General features: G+C 50.2%; 11 protein-coding genes across 11 annotated transcripts; 7 read left to right on the top strand and 4 right to left on the bottom strand.

The window, feature by feature from the left end:
* Nucleotides 1-859: 859 nt before the first annotated feature.
* N7506_007138 (uncharacterized protein) lies at nt 860-1,677 on the top strand (the record flags this gene model as incomplete). The annotated part of the gene is made up of 2 exons (XM_056956431.1): nt 860-971; nt 1,076-1,677. 2 exons carry the CDS (start codon nt 860-862, stop codon nt 1,675-1,677), a joined length of 714 nt encoding a protein of 237 aa, XP_056810765.1.
* Nucleotides 1,678-2,091: 414 nt separating this feature from the next.
* On the bottom strand, nt 2,092-3,663 carry N7506_007137 (uncharacterized protein; the record flags this gene model as incomplete). Its single annotated transcript, XM_056956430.1, has 7 exons — nt 2,092-2,479; nt 2,534-2,616; nt 2,667-2,875; nt 2,937-3,082; nt 3,133-3,389; nt 3,441-3,482; nt 3,535-3,663. The coding sequence occupies 7 exons, from the start codon at nt 3,661-3,663 to the stop codon at nt 2,092-2,094; spliced, it is 1,254 nt and encodes a 417-aa protein (XP_056810764.1).
* Nucleotides 3,664-3,917: 254 nt separating this feature from the next.
* On the top strand, nt 3,918-4,988 carry N7506_007136 (uncharacterized protein; the record flags this gene model as incomplete). The annotated part of the gene is made up of 1 exon (XM_056956429.1): nt 3,918-4,988. The coding sequence occupies one exon, from the start codon at nt 3,918-3,920 to the stop codon at nt 4,986-4,988; it is 1,071 nt and encodes a 356-aa protein (XP_056810763.1).
* Nucleotides 4,989-5,948: 960 nt separating this feature from the next.
* On the bottom strand, nt 5,949-8,165 carry N7506_007135 (putative serine-rich protein; the record flags this gene model as incomplete). The annotated part of the gene is made up of 1 exon (XM_056956428.1): nt 5,949-8,165. One exon carries the CDS (start codon nt 8,163-8,165, stop codon nt 5,949-5,951), a length of 2,217 nt encoding a protein of 738 aa, XP_056810762.1.
* Nucleotides 8,166-9,523: 1,358 nt separating this feature from the next.
* N7506_007134 (CAAX prenyl protease RCE1) lies at nt 9,524-10,714 on the top strand (the record flags this gene model as incomplete). The annotated part of the gene is made up of 4 exons (XM_056956427.1): nt 9,524-9,575; nt 9,622-9,662; nt 9,763-10,143; nt 10,193-10,714. The coding sequence occupies 4 exons, from the start codon at nt 9,524-9,526 to the stop codon at nt 10,712-10,714; spliced, it is 996 nt and encodes a 331-aa protein (XP_056810761.1).
* A 2,274-nt stretch (nt 10,715-12,988) lies between these two features.
* N7506_007133 (uncharacterized protein) lies at nt 12,989-14,175 on the top strand (the record flags this gene model as incomplete). Its single annotated transcript, XM_056956426.1, has 5 exons — nt 12,989-13,244; nt 13,300-13,360; nt 13,415-13,658; nt 13,718-13,946; nt 14,003-14,175. The coding sequence occupies 5 exons, from the start codon at nt 12,989-12,991 to the stop codon at nt 14,173-14,175; spliced, it is 963 nt and encodes a 320-aa protein (XP_056810760.1).
* A 165-nt stretch (nt 14,176-14,340) lies between these two features.
* On the bottom strand, nt 14,341-15,831 carry N7506_007132 (Endonuclease/exonuclease/phosphatase; the record flags this gene model as incomplete). Its single annotated transcript, XM_056956425.1, has 1 exon — nt 14,341-15,831. The coding sequence occupies one exon, from the start codon at nt 15,829-15,831 to the stop codon at nt 14,341-14,343; it is 1,491 nt and encodes a 496-aa protein (XP_056810759.1).
* Nucleotides 15,832-17,024: 1,193 nt separating this feature from the next.
* N7506_007131 (uncharacterized protein) lies at nt 17,025-17,910 on the top strand (the record flags this gene model as incomplete). Its single annotated transcript, XM_056956424.1, has 3 exons — nt 17,025-17,520; nt 17,574-17,632; nt 17,680-17,910. 3 exons carry the CDS (start codon nt 17,025-17,027, stop codon nt 17,908-17,910), a joined length of 786 nt encoding a protein of 261 aa, XP_056810758.1.
* A 1,169-nt stretch (nt 17,911-19,079) lies between these two features.
* On the top strand, nt 19,080-20,323 carry N7506_007130 (uncharacterized protein; the record flags this gene model as incomplete). The annotated part of the gene is made up of 3 exons (XM_056956423.1): nt 19,080-19,336; nt 19,407-19,492; nt 19,593-20,323. 3 exons carry the CDS (start codon nt 19,080-19,082, stop codon nt 20,321-20,323), a joined length of 1,074 nt encoding a protein of 357 aa, XP_056810757.1.
* Nucleotides 20,324-20,639: 316 nt separating this feature from the next.
* On the bottom strand, nt 20,640-21,209 carry N7506_007129 (uncharacterized protein; the record flags this gene model as incomplete). The annotated part of the gene is made up of 1 exon (XM_056956422.1): nt 20,640-21,209. The coding sequence occupies one exon, from the start codon at nt 21,207-21,209 to the stop codon at nt 20,640-20,642; it is 570 nt and encodes a 189-aa protein (XP_056810756.1).
* A 275-nt stretch (nt 21,210-21,484) lies between these two features.
* N7506_007128 (metal-dependent amidase/aminoacylase/carboxypeptidase) lies at nt 21,485-22,045 on the top strand (the record flags this gene model as incomplete). Its single annotated transcript, XM_056956421.1, has 1 exon — nt 21,485-22,045. One exon carries the CDS (start codon nt 21,485-21,487, stop codon nt 22,043-22,045), a length of 561 nt encoding a protein of 186 aa, XP_056810755.1.
* Nucleotides 22,046-22,159: the final 114 nt, after the last annotated feature.

Genomic DNA, 22,159 nt, shown 5'->3' with positions numbered 1-22,159 from the left:
AGCTATTTGTATATCTCTCAGCCATCGCACTCCTTCGGGTGCATGTAAAAGGGGTTATGAAGTGATAGCGAGCAGATCTACGAGGATAAAGCGTAGCGGATATCTGTAGATCGATTCGCTAGAAAAGAGACGGACGAGGAAAAAGAGAAGAGAGGAGAGAGAGAGAGAGCTCCGCGATCTATCTACCGGTCTACCCTGTCGCAACAGGGTCACCTGACCGCCCAGACCACCTGACCTCCAACATGAAGAGACTAGTCCCATTCAGCCTCCGATTTCATTGAGAAGGGTGGGCCTCCTTGGCCGCGAATGGCCCGGCCCGAGATGGGGCAAGACCTTAACGTTGAGAATTAGAATCGATGACAACTACAGCTTTCTAAAATCCTTCATGGCCTAAATTTATTGGTAACATTTCTGCGGTTGGAACACCTGACAGTGGTGATACGGAAGGCACAGATCATTCTGTGGAAGGTCCCATTCGAGCACATTACTAATCAGAGATCACCTCCAGGACTCCAGTGCTCTAGTGCTAATTGTTGCTGACATCTGTTGAATTAGATTCCCCATGCACTCACGGAAAGTGAACCTTGGAAGGAGGTAGCATGTTGATAAGTTGGTTCAAATAGTGAAACGTGAGAGGTAGACCCATTCAGCATTCTCTCTACTGTGGAATAATTCTCATGGAACCCTGGATGCCCTCAAGGTTTGCCTGAATTGAACCAATAAGGAGATGAGCGGGAAGATACACCTTATTGAGTGTCGGTTGCAAACCTTGGGACTATTTTCGGTTAACTCATCGCGCCCCTATAAGTAGAAGAGTTCATTCCTGCCTACTTTTGCTGAAAGTTCTGCACCTGCAACTATGTCGCCCGTCTCATCTACCGCCGCACGCTCCTCGCCCAACGGTGAGATGCCAGCACCTTCGAATACCAAAACACCTAAAGAACAGCTCAACAATCAACATATGATGCCGGGTGATAAATTAAAAACTGAACTAGACCTGGAGAGGGGCGGGGGGATCAATGCTCTTCAGAGATTTCGATCTACGCAGTCTGCAAATCTTTTTGCGACTGTCCAGATCTTGCCGATTACTCGGATGACCTTCTCAACACCGAGCAAGAACTTCGAGAAGTTGTCCAAGAGGAGATTGCCATCAGAGAAGAGCTGGGCTGCGATTCAGCTACAACAAAGCGGCTTGAATTTCTGAGTACTGAATATCAAATCTTAGCTCGGGAATGGTGGTTCTATCGATCAAACCTCGAGCCGAGCGGCCAAGAACGAGCATTCGAGCTATGGAGATCGAATCCCCAATGGTATATGCACAGTGAACTGGTCAAGGACTGTGCAGGTCAGCAGGGATGTTGTGCTCGAAAATGTGGCTGCTGCTTGAATCGCAAGATCGATGCATCTCGCAGTCTTGGTAAAGGGCATTGTACCCTAGAATGTGGATGCTGTGCGAAGGCTCGCGGCTCTCAGTTCTCCGAGTCGCAGAAAGCAGACTTGAAAAAGCTTTACATGCTCGGTGAACGGGGTTACCGTTCGTTTCGGATCAGCGCTCTGTCAATTTTTGGCATTTTTGCGAACAGCCGGGAAACCCCTTTTGACATGATCATTGCACCGCCAAGTTACGAGGAAAGTGAAGCCAGCAAAAAGGCTTCGGCAATAGTGAAAGCTGGTTAAAATCGGCTTCCCAGATCTTCGGGAATTCCAAGGTTGTGCGATGGAAGTGGGATAGCGAGCCGAAGGATCAATGGGGATGCTGCTGGAAAATTGATGGGAATCGAAGAAATCATCGCCACTGTATCCTTATCGTTTTGAAGAAAGAATTTCAGTGGTTTCTCAATCTAATTGCGCACATTTTGTAGGTAATGGTCCCTCGCAGGATACTAGATCGACACATACGTCGCTAGAATATGGGTAATAATAAATTTGGAAGCAACCGTTATACAGAGTATGAAGTATTGGAAGCGACTCTAGCTGCTGCAACCCCGCGTTGGGTGTTGATCAGCAATGACATAACCTTGGAAGCAACACGGCAATTGATCGACTTCTAAGCTTTGCTATATCAGTCTTACGTCTTGTAAGATTTTGCATCTAAGGCTTGATCGCTCGAAGCATTCTGTTTAGTCCTTCCTCTAGCACATCTTTTGGGTGCGCAAATACCATTCGAAACCACCCAGCTTCTTCCGATGCATAGATTGTTCCTCTGGCAATGTATACCTTTTCTTTTCGAAGCTTCAACAAGATCTCTTCATCTGTACCCAAGCCATCTTGAAATACAGATCCAAGGTTGATCCAAATAAACAGTGCCGCATTGGACTCCAGGTAAGGAATGCCATGGGTTTTCAAAAAGTCGGTTGCAAACAAGTAGCTGTCTGCCAAGCGTCTCCTGTTGGTCATTGTATAATTTCCCACGAACTCATCATCTTTCAAAAGTGATGCGGCAACTTGATCTGCAAGACTTGAAGGCATATTGTACAAACTGGTGTGATAATCAGTACGCGATTCATTTAAAGGTAGCAATATTCAGACTTACGAGATACCATCAGCCGCATCTAAGAGAGGCATGTTTGCCTGACTGATCAAGCAGCCGATCCGCAAACCGGTTGCGCCGAAGTCCTAGCAGAACGTCAGATATTCGTCAAGCAAACGCGAAAGGATCAACGCACTTTACTTAAGCCCCATACAGCGTGTACCATACTCGGATCCATCAACGACTCATTGGTCATTGAAAGTATAGACTGAAAGCCAGGTGCTTCTTTGAGACGCGGGTTTTCCCAAACCGTCAAGGCATAGATCTCGTCGGAAATAAGATGCAGTCCATGTCTGTGGCAAAACTTCATGTACTCTTGGAGGACATGTCTGGGATAGCACCGGCCTGTGGTAAATCCTGGAATTAGCCGACGGCATATTGACAGGATCCATAGACGGAAACAAACCAAGTGGATTATGTGGTGAACACAATATAAGCGCTCTGACGTTGCGAGCTTGGCTCTTTGCTGCGGCGTATGCCTCCTCATATCTCTGAACAGCCTCTAGGCTGAATGGATCCATTGTTCCAAAAGAGACCTCAAGGAGCTTAACTCTAGGCAAGATTTAGCCTTGAGCCGACCGAAACCGTGGAATATCCCTTACCCAGGTCGCGTTCCAAGAGTGGACTTGAATGCGTTGAAATACGGTCGCCCGACGAGCACATAATCACCAGCATCGGCCAAAGCCCAGGCACAACATTCAATTGCATTGCTGACACCAGACGTGATCGTTATGTGGGTGGAATCGAGTGGTGCAGCTGGAGAAAATTGATTGTTGAGGAAGTGACAAATAGCCTCTTTCAGTCTTTGCGAGCCGCTGAAGCCGTCTCCATAGGTAAGTGCATGAGTGGTGATGTGTGCCTATGGAGTTAGTGTCATACTTCGAGGGAGCACCAGGATCTCAGAATTTACATTGGCGTTGATAAATTCCTTCATTTCGGTGTGCATCAAAGTCTGAAATTGAATCAGCAATAGTATCAGTATCTCTGAGAGGAGAGATCTTCACGTTTTCCGCCAGTCCGATATTAAGAATTCCATTGGGATTGGATTTGGGATCCCAGAGGTCACTCAGGACGTCGAAGAAAGTCGGCTTTTGTGCCACGAAGCTTTGGCCTCGTGTAGAAAGACTGTCCATTATGCTATTTTTTTTGGTTTATCCAGGCAAGAGGTGCTACCGGGTGCGTTTTGTTGCAGGTTTGTGTTTAGATCGAGCTCTGGTCTCAATTGCGGATGTTCCCAGAAGGCGCGCGGCTGCTGCGGAAATAGCGGATCCAGCGATGAAAGGCAACTTCACACTGTTGCGCATGAACGGATCGTGCGGGGTGAGTTGGGACATTTCAAGTTTTCTTTCCGGCTTTGTTTTCACCTGTGCTCAATGTCTTCCATATAATGGCCGACAAACGCCATCCCATCGACTTCCTCGATCAAACATACATTCCGAATTCAGAGCGCGGAGCTCTAGTCGCGGTTCAACCACAAGGTTTCTTCATTCGACATCCACCCAAACCTCATGAGCTTGAGGAGGATGTCACAGACGAGGCACATCTATTCCAAACAATCCACATGGGAGCGGCGGTTGTGGATACAAGTCAGTGGAGGCTCATCATTGACGGTCTCGTCGAGCGCCCCTTTGGCGTTAATTTGGACCAGTTATGCCAAATGGCGTCTGTATCGGTCACATCCTTCCATGAGTGCTATGGGAGTCCACTTGTAGCACCCACCAAAAATGTGTGGAGAATCGGGAATGTCGAGTGGACCGGTGTTCCCCTGCGCGACCTTCTCGCGAATGCACGACCACACCCGCAAGCCTCGTACGTTTGGTCTGACGGACTAGACTCGGGGGTTTTTGCCGGAGTGGCTGCGGACAGGTATCGAAAGGATCTGCCTATGGAGAAAGCACTCTCTCCAGAAGTGTTAGTGGCTTATGAGATGAATGGCCAGCCACTGAGTAAAGAGCGTGGTGGGCCAGTGAGGCTGGTTGTTCCGGGGTGGTTTGGGACAAATTCTACCAAGTGGTTATGTCGCTTGTCGTTGCAGGCGACAAGGGCTCAAGGGCCATTCACCACCGTTTTCTATAATGAGTTGGATCCTGAAGATGTGAATGGGGTGCAAACCCGGCCTGTTTGGAAAGCCCAGCCCAATGCGATGATCGTACGACCTCGTCCGCAGGAGGTGTTTGATTGCCCTTGTCATGTTGAAGTATGGGGGCGCACATGGGGCGCTGAGGAGATTGTGCGAGTCGACATCTCCCTCAACGGAGAGGATTGTGGGCAAGCAATTCTAGCCCCAAGGACGAATTTTGAGTGGCAGTTGTTTTCTATTCGGTTATATCTACCTCAACGGGGGAAAGAGACCATCCAGGCGCGAGCAACTGATAGATTGGGGGCTCGGCAGGCACTAGCGCAGAGTCGAAACCACGTACCAACTGTTGAGATTAATGTACCGATTAATGTAACCTAGGATCATTGTTCAACCAGTCCCAAATGAGACCTGAAGAGTGCGGGATGTGAATTGACCGATCATAGATTTTGAGAACGCTGAGGGTCTCGCAGTGCTCCAACACCAATGACACGGCCAAAAAGATGGTGGATGAGACGATGAGACGATGAGACGCCTTGCTAGTCGCTCGACTCTCGGATTGGGTGTCAATGGCGCAGCGTTTGATATTCGCCGAGGGTGGTTAGACCCACACTTCGCCGTGTATTGCATTGTGCACATCGCTCGGTCAATGTGCGAGACGTGAAAGGCAAATGTAATGGAGAAGTAATGGATGGAAAACAATAATCATATTAATAAACGAACATCCTATGCCTGGTAAGCGCTAAAAAGCCCAGACATAGTCAAGTCAGATAATTTGAGATCAAAGTATGATATTACACAGGAGTGTACTTAAGAGATGAGATAAAAGCCCGAACCAAATTCGAAAGAACCGATACGGAGCCGAAAAACATAGATGCAACCAAGTGACGGCCGGGGCGTATATCCATTACACGGACAGCCAACAATGCAAAAAAGTCAAGTCGCCATGCAAAAAACAAACACTATCCCACGCAAGAATCGAGGTGCGAAAAATGTAAAACAGAAAGGGATATTATGTGCGTTGAATCGTGTCGTGTCGTTGAAGATGTGCAGTGAAACGAAGAAGAGAAGATTTGAGGGGCGGAGAGGAAAGGAATTATGCGACAGCACAATGAAGGGGAGAAGAGCAAGGGGGGAATCAAAGATCAAGCGCAGCAAGGGAATTGCTCGCAGCATCGGCGGATGAAGCGAGGATGAAATACCAGTCGACTGGTGAAGGGTCAAGCCCGGAAAAAAGAAAGTGAGAAAGTGAGAAATAGGAAAAATAAGAAAATCGGAGTCGTGAAAGCGTGTGAAAGATCGTCAAGGCAGCAGAAGCTGCAACCGCAAAAAAACAAAAACCTAGAACCCTGTCGTAGTACCAATAACAGCAAGCGTAACAATGATGACGATGATGACCACACCAAGTGAGATCATCCATCGGTTGAGGTTCCTCCACCAGCGAGCATTTTCATGTCGACGCTGTTGGAGGTTCATGCACTGCATCTCGAGCGCAGCCTCAACATCAGACTCAGAGCCACCCTCTGCCATCTCGGGCGACATCTTCGGGGCGGGTGGAAGAGGCAGGAATGCTGCGACGCACCACGCGAGCGGGAAGATGAAGCCAATGCAGAACGAGTACACTTGGACATTGCGACGGCCGAACATCGGCTCGCTGCGTGAGTCCAGCGAAGGCGCCCGCCACCCTGACTTGGCGTGTTGGAGGACGCGTCGGTCGGGAAGCAAGTGTGGAGACCAGCTGTGGTGGAGACGGTGGTTGGTGCCACTGAATCCGCCGTCAGAGGACTCCGGGGAGGGCACCCAGTGAGCGCGAGGATCGCGTGGGTCGTTCTCGAGACGAGGTTGTTCACGCGGGGGTGACACTGGACGTTGGGCAGGCTCAACCCGTTCAGGCGTACGAGGGCGGAAGATGTTCAGGGGCCCTGGAACGAGACTGAAGACGCTCGAGTTGGAGGTACCATCACGGCTTGACGGTGTGCGGACCGATGGTGCGCGGACTGAAGGTGCTCGGGTCGAAGGTGTTTTTGTCGAAGGTGCCCGGGCAGATGGCGGTCGGCTGCCATCAATTATCGTCAAGGCAGGGTTAAACGCCATTGGTTCGTGCAGGTAGTACACCTTGGCCCAGGTGGGAAGGATGTTCAAGATTGTGCTGGTTCCTGTGCCTGGGCGAGTACTGCGGGTGCTGTTGCTGCGCTTGGAACCGGATGAAAGGCTTTGGGCAAAGTTTGGACGGGATGGCAGCTTGGTGAGACTATCGAGACGCTCATCGTCGCTGTCATTGGAGCTGTCGACGAGCCAGACTGAGGATCGGGTGTCTTCCTTCTTGAGAGCGGCGGCTGGCGGGGGCGTCACCTCTGCCATGGAACCCTCTGAGCCTTCCTGTGAATCAGCTTGGGCGGACAGGTTGGCCAGCTCATCAGAGGACCAGTTGGATGAAACGGTTGACAAGTGAGGGTTCCAGCGGCCGGATGCTAGGTGAGGGTTGCAGCGACCAGAAGCTGGGCCGGGTGAGAAGTCGCGCTCTCCCGATGAAGAGGTATCGGCGCGGGAGCTTGCTGAGGGCGCACGAATACGGGGGTACTGGATTGGCACACCGCTGTCAATGGCAGCCTGCAGGTCAGACGCGGAACGGAGGCTGCGCGAGGAAGCTGTCCCGGAGCGCGAACGAGTCCCAGAGGGAGCACGCGATGATGACCTGAAGGAGGCCACAGACTGAACAGGTGGGCTAGATCGGAAAGACGGGGTACGGTAGCTCAATCGCTCGGATGAGACTGTCTGGAACGTTGTCTGGAACCAGGGAGTAGCGCCAGAGTGTCTCACAACAGTGCCCCCTGAGTTGAACGAGGAAATCGAATTCGTTCGCGGCTCTGTCTCAGAGGATGCAGTCGGTGGGCGAGGGAAGTGCATACTCGAGTTATCCAGCATCACGAAGTTGGGACTAGACGGAGCTCCGATCTGTTCGATGTTCGGGCTGGAGTAAGCGGCAATTGACTCGTCGGAGGACTTGGGCGACATGGAAGCTTCGGAGAGGACTGCTTTGATGGTTGGCGTAGCAGTGGGCAGCACAGCCATGTCGTCGTCTGAGAATTCCGGCTCCGAGCCCTCAAATCCATACTGTGGCGCTTTTCCCGATGGCAGATCCGGCAGCGACGACTTGCTTGAACTTGGGTCTTCGTCCCACATCGCCGGCGGCGAGTTGCCGGCGTCCACGGTGGACGACCTGTCCCATCCCTCTCCGATCGAAAAGTCCCTCGGGCTGGTGGGAGTACCTTGGCTGAACGTGGGCGACGAATATGTTGACGATGACGGTCCAATGTGATCTGAGTAGCTGAAACCAGTGTCTGAGATGTACTGCTGTTGGCCTTTGCCGGGAAGCGGCAGTAGAATCTGTTCGGGTTTGGTCGGGAATGGCGTCGCAGTGTACATATCCACCTCTTCCTGGTCTGCCGATACCATGCGTAAGGTCCGGGTTGGCGATCTTTCATTTGTGTGGGCGGAACTTCGCTCTTGCAATGCCCTCCGCGCGCGCGGCGGCGAGGTTGAACGAGAGGCTGACATCACACACTATAGCATTGATCCGATAAAAAAAAGTGAAGGCGATAAAAGATAATAAAGGCTGAACACGCGTAGGTTGGCAGTTGGCGGAACCTACGGGCGGTAAACAAGGGAACGATTGTTTTTCTTTTCCTGAACGAGGGTCGCAGATGTCGATTGAAAGAATGTGGTATTCTGGGGATATCGATTCGAATAGAATCTATAGGCCGAGAATGATTGAAAAGAATGTGGACGAGCTAAAGCGTCAGACTGGGGGGATTAGTACGTTTCAAACGTGCAATGCCATGGGAAAAGAGTGACAAAAAGCGACAAAAGCGACAATCAGGGAAAAACAATCATTAAAGCGTTTCAAAAAGCACACGACAGGAAGCAACGAGGGAAGAAACGTGAGACAGAAGGGGGTGGAGGAATTTTGTTGCCCAGCGGTGAGGAGCAGCCGGAAGCGCCTATCACCGCCCCATCCAGACTCGCAAAGGGGGTGATGCAGCCTGCATGGGTCTCGAGTTTGCGACTGTGGCTGTGAACGATTGGTCCAGATTGGAGGAACCTGATCATCTCTGACTGGACAATTGACTCTACTCCGGACTCTGTTCAAGTTCTTCATGTTTCTGGGGTACTATATGATTCTGCCGGTCCCCGTTAACTACCGAGGTATCTTCCCACCCATGAATTCTTCTGACACCAGCCTAACCCTCACTGCGGATGCTTGATCGAAGAGATCGGCCTGGGAACTCCCATTATCCAGGTTGTGCAGTGGAGACTGTGTGCGTTGTCCTTGAACTAGTCCGACAACGGTAAAGTCAGGTACTTCTCTTCTAGCGCCCTGCCCGACCCTGGCGTGATCCCATACAATAAAGGTCTTCATTGCCAATCAATATAACAATGTTTGCTTCTTGCAGGACTCGTGGGAGTCGGAGAATTAAGCTCACGATGTCTTAATCTCCTCGCATTGACTCACATTTTAAAATGAGGATAGGCTATTAAGGGGGAGAGAGCTCACATCGGACGCTCGGTCCACCGGTTTGCCAGTTCGGCCTAGAAGTTCCAGTCTGGATGGAGACACACACTTACCTGTCAGATTGAAGAATAGACATTCAAGAGAAGAACAATATTAAGAGTCGAGAAGGAAGAAAAAAACAAAGAAGTAGAAGATTCCCCATTTAAGTTAGATATCTGTCATCTCAACCACGGTGCAACTTGACAGTACCATACGGTATTATACACCATTCCACCAATCACCATCTACTTTGTTCAATGTTTCCGTACAGCCCCAACGGCAACAAAGAACATCTGGAACGTCAAAGACTGAAGGCGTTCCTGGTTCCTGCCTCCATAAATATTCCCAACCACCCGCCGATACAATGGCTCCCGTCGGACTAATGGCGCGTCTCAAGAGCCTTTATTCGAAGCAGGGTAAGGGGGCAAACCTTGATTTATTGACTCCCGCTGACCTGTTCAGATGAACCCGCGCTGTCAGATCGGACTGTCATATTTCTTTCCGTATGTAGAGACTTGTCCTAGACATGCATGGTCCTCCAAAAAAAACCTAAAAGGGTCCATGTTTGTTTTGACTTGATTGTTTTCATCCTAACTTGTCCAGGTTCTCCTCACGCTGCTCTACGTGGTCCCATTCTATCTTTCTCCGACCACCCGCCCATCGCCAAGCCTCAGCCGCGATGCCCCATCCGTCATCAGGGCGCGCATCCGCGCCGTGACAGGTTCCTGCATCGCCTCGTCTCTTGTAGTCTTCTGGCTCATCGTTCAGGAGGGTGGGTCCTCCGCCGGTGCGGCGGTACGACTTCTCGGCTGGTGGCCCATCGGCGTCATGGAGATTTTCCGATCTCTACTACTCACAGCCATCCTCTTCGTCGGTCCACTCTTTGAGCGCGGGATTGTGGAAGGCGAATGGCGATTCTGGTTCCGTCGCTCCAAGCTCTCCGAGAGTCTCGGTGGCTGGATCGGGTGGAGGAATTTTGTCGCTGTATGTATTCTACTTGCTGTGGATCATTCCCGCATGCTGATTTTCCCAGGGACCATTCACTGAAGAAGTCATGTTCCGGTCGGCGATCGTGCCCCTCTACTTGCTGGCGCATGAAACACCGGGTCGGATTGTGTTTATTGCCCCGCTGTACTTTGGCATTGCGCATGTCCATCACTTCTACGAGTTCAGACTCACGCATCCGGATACGCCAGCTCTGGCTGCACTGGTGCGCTCGCTCGTTCAGTTTGGGTACACCACCATCTTCGGATGGTATGCGACCTTTGTGTTTTTGCGCACCGGCTCCTTGCTTGCCGTGGTCGTGGTGCATAGTTTCTGCAACTGGTGTGGACTGCCGCGCTTCTGGGGCCGCGTTGAGGCCGGTGACGCTGTGGGGCCTTCCTTCAGACGTGACAAAGAAGACGACAACACCGAGGAGGGACCTCTTGGTGTTGGGTGGACAGTTGCCTATTATACGCTACTGGTTGTTGGAGCCTTTGGCTTCTATCAAGCGCTGTGGCCTTTGACCGAATCTTACCATGCCCTGGTTTCCTTTACCGGGAAGACGGCATAGGTCTGTTTACGACTGGTTTCTCCTTGCATGTGTGATGATGCATTCGCTCTCGGCGGTTGTTCTTTTTTTTCATGACCATTCCCCGGCGTTCCATTTCAAGGTTATACGTGTGGATCGAGACCGTGGATAGTAACTGGTCGCCGGTATTCTTCATATTGTGGACACAAACCTCGGTATTCTGTCAATAAAGCATTCTTCTTGGCTGGTATATTACAGCCCGTCTATGACCGATTTTTCTGTATTCGGGGGACTATTCCGAGCACACAGGCTGCTATTACCTATCAATCTATCTGTCAAAACATATGTACTCCGTACTCATGGATGACTTTTCCCGAGGTCCGGGCAAACATTTTGTCTTGGACAGGTCAGTTGTACCTTTATATGACCTGTATACTGGCCGGAAAAAATATTTACCTTCCGCATAGGCTTATGTGCGTGATAAGTACAACCTCCCTCTTCACGTTTACTCCGTACACAGAAGAAAATACCCCTTATCCACCTCACCACCACCCAACTATGACTTCCCCCACAGCGACACCAATTCCGATGGGAATTATCCTCCATCTAAACGTGCCGGCTGCACCCACTAGCACATGTTTATGCCATGGGTGTAATATCCTGCTCAAGCATACCACCCGCCACTATGAAAAAGTCGAATATGAAGAGCCTCGTCCATGTAGAGGATGTGAGTATGTAAACGAAGGTGGATATCGTGTAAGATCGTGACCTAGGTGTATAAATGGATAACGTGGTCTAACAGATATATAGCTCACAATTGAGGCAGAACCTGCCATTGATAAGCATATTGAATGTTATGGGAATATAGTCAACAGCTTGCTGTAGACAGGCTAAGACGGCGACAAGAGCGGATCGCGGAAGCGAGGGCGGCGGTGGCCGAATATAAAGCGCGCAGACCAGAAGAAGGAGGGGAGGAACAGGTTGGCTGTACCTGATTTATTGTGTTATAACAAAGCTGTGTCTCTTGAAGACCGACTTTCCGATACGGAGTAGATACGGAGTAATCTTGGGATGTCTAAATCGGTCCACTGGCCTCGAGGTCCTTCCCGCGGTCCACCTATAAAATCCTGGAAAGCGAAAGGTTATGAATCCATGTGAGAACTTAAATCGTGGGTCCGGTTGTACCTGATTTTTTTTGCCTACGTGGACCTGTGGAAGGCACGCGCATAAGCCCTCTCTACACCTACCCAATTGGGCAGGTGGGTACCTGATGAGCCCTTCTCAACTCACCTGGGAAGTCAACCATCACTTTAAAGATCTAATTTTCAATTGATTATACTACTCGGCAACATTCCGTTGACTTCGACTGTGACTCATCAGACTAAAGAAGAAGGCCACAGCTTTGGAATGCAAGCAGCCCCACCTGGGTAGTGACATGATACAAGAGCAATTGTGGACACATCTGGGCATTTACGTTGATCCCGCGGTGCATATATATCACTTTTCCAGGCGTGTTTATCCAAACCCGTGACAATATGTAATATGCAAATAGTTACCGCTGCCAAAATGAAATGAACAAATCCGTGCATAGATCTGTGGATTTATATATAATTGTTGATCTTCCCGAAGTCCAAGGTTCCAAGCTTAAACCCATGGTTCTTCTGAATTATACAACAGGGACTTCCATGGTTAGACCGAAATGATAAAAGATCTATCAGGAGAGCTAAGCAAAGTGAGAGAGAGAAAAGCTGTTCGACCCAGACTACTACCACTCCCCGTCTGTACAGAGATGGATAACCCACTCAAAGCTAGGCCAAAATCAGGCCAAAATCAGGCCACATTGAGCCCTGGAGCATTGACCGGGTGGAGGCCATCGATGCCCCGTCAGTCCCTTGCATACCATGCCCTTGATGCCAAGTGCTCTCCCCTTCAACCTTAGTTTGTTTTTGTACTTGGCAATTTTTGTTTCATATCAAATTGTCTGTTGTCAGCAAAAACATGGCAGCCCAATACAAGCAAACAGAGCAAAGTCAATTAGCGCGATGACGACTAGACCACACACGATATCGGCATGGCCCTTTCGATGATATCCGAGTCTGCGAGCCAATGGGATTGAGCACTTCGGATGAGAGAAAAGAGCCAAATGCAAACAGTGCAAACTGACAAAATGCTTGGTCAGAACTAACCCGGATTGGGTTAATGGTATCGCTCTGATTGTCTAGACCATTTCCTTCTTGTCAATTCTGAAGCTGTCTACTCTGTATATTTTTTCCCTCTCTTCTCTCCCAGTGCTCCTTACCCTGTCAATGCATCACCATGCTCCCTCATGCCAAATTTTGGAAAAGTGACAGCGATCGCCGCAAGGTCTTACCCGCGCCAACCAACATAGTCCCATTCGCTGGTCGCATTGGTGCCAATCAAGAGTTCTCCCTGGATCAGAACAATTGCACACAGATTGAATTATTACAGAAGTTCCCTGATGCAGCTCCTTGGATTCCGTGGCGAGATGCCCTGTCTCTCCGGCATTTCTTCCAGCCGGAGCTCTGGAAGGCCGCGACTATCGAAGCAGTGGGTCCGTGCGCCTATCTATACGAGCATCTGAGCGACTTGCATTCTTACTTCATTAGGCACTTTCTTGCTGGTGTACCTGACCTGCTTCATTGGTGTGGGGTTAGGAAAGGCAGTGAAGTAATTTGGTCCAATTTTCCTGCGACTTCCAGTGCTTGTGCTGACTGGGAAAAGTGCCTTCGCGACTGGTGCACTGGTACCTAGTCTCCTCGGTGGATTGACGGCAGTCCTAGTCCTGCCATTGCTGATCTTCGCCACTGGTCCTGTATCTGGTGCTCATCTTAATCCTACTATCACTATCGCTACATTTTTCGCACGCTTGGCCACGTTACCAAGATGCATCCTATATGTCGCGTTTCAGATACTCGGGGGCACATTGGCAGGTTTGTTACTGAGAGCAAGCTTTGATACACGATCCGTCCGTCTCCAAATTATTTATCCAGAGGCCCAGAAATTGGTACTGACACGTCTTTACAGTTTATCGTACCCGGTTGTCACATGGATTCTACCATAGTCTCGTCTGGAAACGCATTCGCGATAGAATTCACCACTTGCTTCGCTCTGATATTTACCGCATTCGGCGTCGGATTGGATCCTCGACAGCGCGATGTGTTCGGTCCCGCCTTGGGCCCTATCTTTGTCGGTCTAACTTTGGCAACGTGCACTTTTGTGAGCGGCTTTAGTCGCGAGGGATATACCGGATTCTGTGAGTTTTCAAATCACATTCCTGGCCGATGTGTTAGTGACTCTAATCATTTAAAGCTGGTAACCCTGCTCGATGCTTTGGAGCAATGGTTGGCTCCCACTTTGCATCTTATCACTGGGTACAATGGGTGGCGCCTATTTGTGCTGGTCTCGCCCACGGAGTGCTGTACTATCTGATTCCACCCTACTCTCGGGGGAGAAGCTCAACCACCAGCGACACTACGTCTTGAGTTGCAGCGTAGTCCATTACCTGCAGACTATTCGAACGGAAAGGTCGATCTGCCGTATCTGGATACAAGGCATGTCTGCTCGAACCCTACTGCGCAGAGTTCTTCCGGCTGTGCATTAGAAGAGTAATGTACATGCAGAACGTTAATTTTGTATATACTAGGTCACTAAGACCCTATCTTAAATGTAACAAGGACCGCCTTGTGATCAGTGGGCCATTCGTTATAGTAGTGATCCGGCTCAGGCTTAGGGTCGCCAACCATGTAAACCTCCGACTTTTCAGTAGTCAGGTTTCCTTTATAGTACACGAAATCAATGCGATCCATGGGCTCTCTGCGGTTGTTGTAATCTTCGTTGGTGAGATAAATAGGAGACCAAGTGTTGGCAGGGTCAACGGCAGGGTCTGGGTTGAGCTCGCGATAGGCGTCAATGAGGCCGGCATCGATGGGAACCTTGGAGGTAGGCCACTCAAACGGCCCAATGCCACAGTGTGAGAATCGCGTCGCTTTAGTCCAATCGAGGTGAGAGGGCGCGTTGAAATCGCCTGTGAGAAGCACAGGGATGTTTTCGGCATCATCAAGGGCGTCCTTCATGGTATCGATGATGGCGTTAATTTGGAGGACGCGACTGGCTTGTTCCTCAGTGTCCATGATGGCGTTGGCATCTTTGAAATCAAGACATGGAACGTACGGTCCGTAGGGGTAGGCGTAGGGATGGCAGTTGTGGATGATGACTTGGTTGTCGTCACCGTCGAGAGCAATCCGCACGGCGCCGCTGACATTGGTAACGGCACCGTACTTCTCGGCTATGGGATAGCGGCTGATGATACTGGAATCTGTGCCTTGCCATGAGTGCCAACCAAGGGCATCTGCAATCTGAGTTGCGTGGCCGTGGGTACTCTCTTGGAGACCGACGATGTCTGCGTTTGAGTTGGCGATGGCGGAAATTTGTTTGCGGTTGTAGTCGCTGACTTTGGTACCGCCATACCAGAGGTTCAAGGACATGACCTTGATCTCAGTGACAAGGGGGCTGGCTGAGGGAACCACCGGAACTGTGATATCGACAGTGGCTGTAGATTTGTCCGAAGCAGTAGCTCTGACAGTCACAACGAAGTTACCGCTCTCGCTAGGTGTTCCAGAAAGGACACCATCCTCGGACACGCTGATCCAGTCAGCATCAGAGCTGTCCTTGCTGTACTTGGTGTTGGGGTCCGGCGCATGGTGCAGAAGACCGCTCACTCGGGCCTCAAACTGTTCACCCTCGCGACCATTTTTGGTCGTAAATTTGTCGACATTGAAGGAGATCGGACCGTCGCCGGAGAGAAAGATATCGATTGGACCAGCGAGTACTTGATAGTCCTCGCCAACGAGGAAGTACGCCTTGTAGGCGCCCCAATTTAGATGGAGATCGTCAACACGCTTGGTCTCTTCTGACTCTCGCATCCAATCCCAATATAGCGCGTCTTCCTTGCCAGGGCCCTCTCCGTAAACGCTGTAGATTCCGATCCAATTTTTCTCTGATGGCCTGTCGGTCTTGTAGTGGAATGTGAAAAATGGGCCGTCGACAAGCTCAAATGAGTTCTCATGTTTTGAGAGGACAGCTGCGGTGGCAAGAGGGATACCAAGCAGAGCCTTGAAGAAGAGAGATTGTAAACGCATGTTTTGAGGCCCACGACTGTGTAGGACAATAAAAATGTCAAGCAATCAAGTCATCGGAAAGGCAAAATTCTGCTCATTCAAGAAGTCTCGGTGGTAATTTTGATGCAGCTGGAGTCGAAACTTTTAGGTGGGTGATCATGCAGTGTGATAGCGCTCCATAAGATAGCAGACAGCCAGGTTGGGGCGTTAAGGATCGGCGCTAGATGAAACGCCAAAGATTCCGGAATGAGCGTAGTAACGTGAAGTCGTAGCTTTATTAGCCTAATAAAACGGTTATCTTGTATATCGTGGAGAACATGAAATTGGGAAATATTCCACCAAAGTAAGATATGTGTAGATGGGTGGTTGGGTTGAAAAGTGAATGCGCGCAGTTTCTTGCTGAGCGCTTAGCGGCAGCAGGGGTGTCTGTGGGGTTCTCTCTTCGCTTGGAGAGTGATTGATGGCCGAGATTTGAATCCTGGTCGTTGCTGTAGTAGCGTGTTTGGAGAATGGCCCCTCATCGTCATTGCCAGGACCAAATTCATCTATCTTACTATCCAGAATGCGATGCTTCTCGCTGAAAAAATGAGAACTTGTTAATTCCAAGATAACCAGGGTATCAAAGCCCTCGAATACATTTACCTAAGCTCTGGACAGCTTGCGCCGTATGGGAAGCTCTACCTGGCTTGGGCATATCAACATCACTATCACCGGGGCAACGAGGGTGTATGTGCTAAAGAGGTTGGTCTGAGATTCATCACTTGTCACTCGGCAGCCGCCTATGCAATATCAAGATCGTTATGGACAACCTGAAAGTGTACCACATGTTAATCTTTACTAGCTAATCCGTAGATACTTCATTGGAGCGCACATTGTATTTTCTTGGAACGTGTTTGTTTGGTTCCGCACATAATCTCATCCATGGATACAGTCCCGAGGGTATTCTGCTATAGATCCGGCTCGTACAAGACTAATTTTGGTGGAATGATTTTCTCCCATGAATCATTCTTCATTTACGTAGGAGATCTATGATGTGAGGCAAGACTCACCAGTTGGCACTCGGGGAAATCTCGGGATCGGCATCCCGTATCAGGTGAGTCCGAGATGACGTCAACGTGCAGGTTCATCAACAAACCCTGCGAGAGGGGTTCCGATCTCTTCCTGCCCCCTACTGCGCCTCGCAAAGAGCCTCTCTTGGAGTCCTTGTCCTAACCATGATCTCACGTCGGGAACTCAAGCCCTATGTGGCCGAGTTCCTTGGAACCGCCCTGCTGATCGTCATTGGCGATGGAGTCGTCGCCCAGTGTCTGCTGTCCAACTGGTACTACGGCACTTGGCTGTCAATCAACTTGGCCTGGGCTTCTGCTGTCGCCCTCTCCGGCTACTTAGCTGACCCCAGTCCGTCCATTAACCCGGCCGCGACCCTCGCTCTCGCCCTGGTGCGTCCATCGGCGGGCCAGTGGAGACAAATTCCCGGCAAGCTGGCGGCACAGTTCCTGGGTGGCTTTGTCGGTGCCGCAATCGTGTACATTAACTACCGTTCAGCCATCAAGGACTGGGATCCGGAATACACGATCCCCGGTGGATCGATTCTGAGCCCCACCGGTCACCACTCCGCGGGTATCTTCTCGACCTACCCGGCTGCTTTCTTCAAGTCCAACTGGGAAGGTGTATTCTCCGAGGGGCTGGGCGCCGCGGTGCTCATGTTTGGTGCTCTCAGCATTTCGGACCCCAAGAATAAGCATCGATTCCCTGCCCCGCAGTTCGCCTCCTTTTGCTGCTTCTCATGATTGGCGCGGCATTGGGTTGGCAGACCGGCTACGTAGGTCCACCGCGACATTTAGGTCAGAATTATGCTAACAATACTAGGCTATTAACCCCGCTCGAGACTTCGGTCCTCGCTTGTTCTCTGCCATTCTCTATGGCCGAGAGGTCTTCACCGCAGCCAACTACTATTTCGTCGTCCCGCTCTTTGCCCCTATCATCGGCTGCATTGTGGGTGCGGCGACTTATGATAGCTTGCTCTTTGAGGGTGAGGGTTCCCGCGTTACCGACGCTCTGGACAAAGCCGAAGGTCACGGATCCCTTCGACTGGACTAGATTGCGCGTGGACGTATGTTATAACATCTATCTGGATATACTAAGGACGAGGATGATCACGACTAGACATAGATGACGGGTGGGAATGCTGATTAGCATCCAGGACATATGACGAAGATAGTATGAATTGAGTAAGTTTGCTTGTTTCTGTTATTCACAGTGGCATCAAATTGGTATAGCCACATCAACAGCTGAGATCATAGATACTTCAACAATACAATGCCCACAGGGTCAGTTCAATTTCATTTGTTGGGGTCAGACAGAGGAAAAGCCACCCGTGGACCTAGGCAAGATACTAGAGTTATTATTCCATCAACACAACCAGCTTCCCATCACCCTTGGATGGTTTGAATGACCAATTGTCACGCGGGTCACGAAACCTCCAAGGTTGGTGAAGAGCAGTGCCAAAAAGGCTATTAGGCATTTTCACGCATCCTCCTTCTCCCTTGAGCCATCGGGCGCCACGCACCTTTACAACCTTAGAAGCCAATCCATCCCAACATGCCCAATGAAAATTAGTAAAGCAATGAGCAACAAAAACAAAAACATACAACAGTGAGGATTCGCTGGTGGTCACCCACCCGACTCCTAACACACCGGCGTGTGGCTTGAACGCAGCCAGTAGTCGGGTGGGTGTCGCCTGCCGTACTTGCGAGGAAGTGTTGTTCTCATGCTCGAGAAAGCGTTATTCACACCCCGTGTACGCCAAATTGTACCCTCACTTGACTCTCACGCGACTGAGGTGGGTATACCAGCGAGAGAAGATCGAGGATATATACGGAGTACATCACTATGTGTGGACTAAACCCCCTCTCGCAGAGCCGATCGATCTAAGTGCATTTCAATGACCTCGGGAAGATCATGCCCCGATCTGCAACCTCAGTACGACACGGGTCTGCAGACTGTGATTGGCCCATCATAACAGCTCCAGCTGAGGCCTCCACTCGCGTCAGCCTCCAGGGCTGGTGTTTTTCCCGCGCTAAGGGGGTGCAATCTGGGTATACCTTTGGTCAGACCTGCTATTCTGCGCAAGAGTGAAGTGAAAGAAGATGGCACTGCGAAGCTCATTATTTTCGTTTCTTCCACTGTTATGTGTACTGCTCTTCAGTCAACCCAACAATGCAGCGTCTTCATCCGCCGACACCAATGCAAGGCCCTACTCGGCTCGAATGGCCGACAGTATTATCGCGCGTGGACAAGCCCTTCTCGAAAATCAAAACGATGCATTGTCCATTTTGCAGGTTGGGATTTTCCAAACTGCCTTGATGGAACTAATAGAATCGCCTTCGGGTCGTTACATGGGGCAAAACTGGAAAACCTACGTGACCGCAAGCGCTAACAGTGTTGTTGACGTTGTTGATAACGCAACCAAAGATGCCACGCTTCCACTCGATCGCCTCTCCGTCGGTAGAGGACTGTTGTACCTGTACGTCCCTGATGAAACCACCCCCTCGGCCCGCATGGTTTTCCTAATCAAACCGAAATCGGGATCTTAGATACGACGAAACTGGGACCAACACATACAAGAAAACACTTGCTTCTCTGCGTACCTCAATTGACCTCCAGCCGCGCAATATATTCGGTAATCAAAAATTTTCAGTATTCATGGCCCTGTCTTTTCGTTTTCATCACCTACCCGTCGACTTCGCGAGGTTTCCGTTCTTTGCTAACACTGAAAACAGGCGGACTGTGGTATTATGTCTATCCAAATTGGAGCTACTTGGATGGGATGTTCTCACTTTTGTCATTCTACCCCTTGTATACCGCCAACATGGATATTGCCAACATGACCGAGGTCAACAATGACCTCTTCCATCAGGTTGAACTCATGTGGGAGCATTGTCACGACAATACGACGGGGCTCCTCTTTCATGGATATGACGCATCCAAGACCGCCTCTTGGGCCAATTCCACGACTGGTGCTAGTCCAATCGTCTGGGATCGTGCCCTAGGCTGGTTCATGATGGGATTGGTTGACCTTTTAGAGCTCCAGCTTATGGACTCCCAGGTGTCGACATGGCGTGCACGATTCGTTGACCTTGCCAACGCTGTAGTCCAAGCCGTGGATCCTGCATCTGGCTGCTGGTGGCAAGTAATGTCCTCCCCGGGACGAACAGGCAACTACATTGAATCTAGTGGGTCTGCCATGTTCACTTATTCCCTCTATAAGGGTGTCCGACTTGGCCTTCTGCAAGACAATAGCCCTCAGAAGCTCCCTTCTCGGGACTCCATTGCTCATCCCCGGGCAAATTATACAAGCGTTGCCACCCGGGCTTATCGCACGCTTGTGGACAGATTCGTTGTGGAGAACCAAGATAGTACCCTAGGCTACAACGGAACAGTGAGTGTGTGCAGCTTGAACTCTACTGCTAGCTACGAGGTACGAACGAGAACGGGCAAATCTGCTTGGTGAATCCTGGACAATTTCGAGATGAAAGAAGCTGACCAAATGTTATTTCAGTATTATACCAACCAACCACTCCTATACAATAGTGTGTTGGGATCTGCAGCCTTTGTTCGCGCCAGCGTGGAGCATGAATTGAAACACGGAATGCTTTACGAGCATTAGACCCCAGTTGAGGGGTCGGGACGCCTGAGCCCTAAACCAAAATAGCTTCGCTCGCGCTCTCTGTCCGATAAAGGTGAATTGATCTATCATGTTCGCCTTTCCTCCTCAACCTACTCGTAGTCATAGGCTGGCATGACAAACGCGGACCCCAGGTGTGACATCACTTGCTGAGCCGCATTCCGCCATCTGTGTCACACATTTTCGCCCTCTGACGACCTGAGAGCGACTCAAAATCCTCTGCCTTTTCGTGGAGGTCATTTTCATATAGGAACAGGAGTGGGAGAAGGTTATTTTTCCAGGTGAGTGATTTGGATTTGTTAGTCTTCCACGTTGTTCCCACCAAGGTGGTGAGCGCCAACAACCAGACTAAAACCGGAAGAACGATCCATTGCCAGCGGATTTCAACATATGTCATGCTCGTCATCGCCTTGCCGATGACACTAGAATTCGCTTTATCTTTGGAAGAGAATGCGGCGTCGCGGAAGGATTTGGATATTGCATCGGCGACATTCTTCATGGCCCAACGCAGCTTCTCAGCCGATTTCAAATCACAACCGGGAAAATCATAGAGTGCGATTGTCTGCATCACATCGGTGCCGGCGTATGGAATATTCTCGCTGTTGAAAAAGTAGCCTCTTGCATTTGTCTTCATCTTGGCATTGAACAAATTAAGGATGAATACTTCCATCGCAAAGCCAGCGATGGAATTCAACCCAAAAAGCCTGGCCATCTTCAATACCCATTCCTGATCCCCATTTGGGGTAAATCCTCACTATGTCGTGTTCCGAATCGTAATGCGTTTTCTCTTCCCATACGCTTATGGTCTCTTCATGATAGACGCCATTGGTTACCTTTGCGCGAAAACTGCGGACAACTGGTACAAATGAACATTCAAACGCCTGCCACTGTTGGTCTAATGAGAAGTGGGCCAGAGTATAGCTTCTCGGCTATAAGCCAGTCCGGGGCAATGATTTGGATAGGATTGATTGCGAGGATCCGATTGTGATGGCAGCGCGACTCATCTCTCAGATCCCGGAGCTCCTGAAGGCTGAGCTTGGTTCTGATGAGGTGGCCAAAGTGGCGTGCTGGGCATTTCATGCTGGAATTCCAGGGGCTGATTTTGTCTACGACGCGGATTTACTATTTGACGTCAAGACCATAGAGCCACAAGTTCGAGAGAGAATCATTCCTTTCATCATCAGGTCAATCGAGGCTGAATGCGAAAACATGAACGCCCCCGTGGCTCCCAAGATAACTGTATCTGAGCGAGCTCCGCTGACTACCAACTCTTCATCAATTGCCGGTCGGCTTCGTCCAGTTCTTACCCAACATTTTGGTTCAAACCTCGTTGAAATGGAGACAACAGTCGCCACAGAGGACGTTTCGGCGCTTCAAGGGCCTTACACGATACCTGACACTTATTGGAACTTTGGTGGAAGCCCTGAAAACATAGCGCCGAGTGATGTACCTGTGAATCACTCGCCGTATTTTGCACCTCAGATTCAGCCCACCTTGCGATCCGGTGCCGATGCTATGGCAATAGCTTTGTTATCTGTTTTGGCCTAAAGGTGGAATAAGCAAGGCCAAGCAGGCTAATCAACCAATTGGCAATGCAAGGGAACACCAGTACAACTCAACGGGCCTTACGCAATTGCAAGAAATAACTAGAGGGAAGTAGGC

Source organism: Penicillium brevicompactum (assembly GCF_028827555.1).
Source record: "Penicillium brevicompactum strain IBT 35665 chromosome Unknown utg000005l_segment0_segment0, whole genome shotgun sequence".
NCBI classification, from domain to species: Eukaryota; Fungi; Ascomycota; class Eurotiomycetes; order Eurotiales; family Aspergillaceae; genus Penicillium; species Penicillium brevicompactum.
The sequence above is the reverse complement of the archived record's forward strand: the minus strand, read 5'-3'. Positions and strand labels throughout refer to the sequence as shown.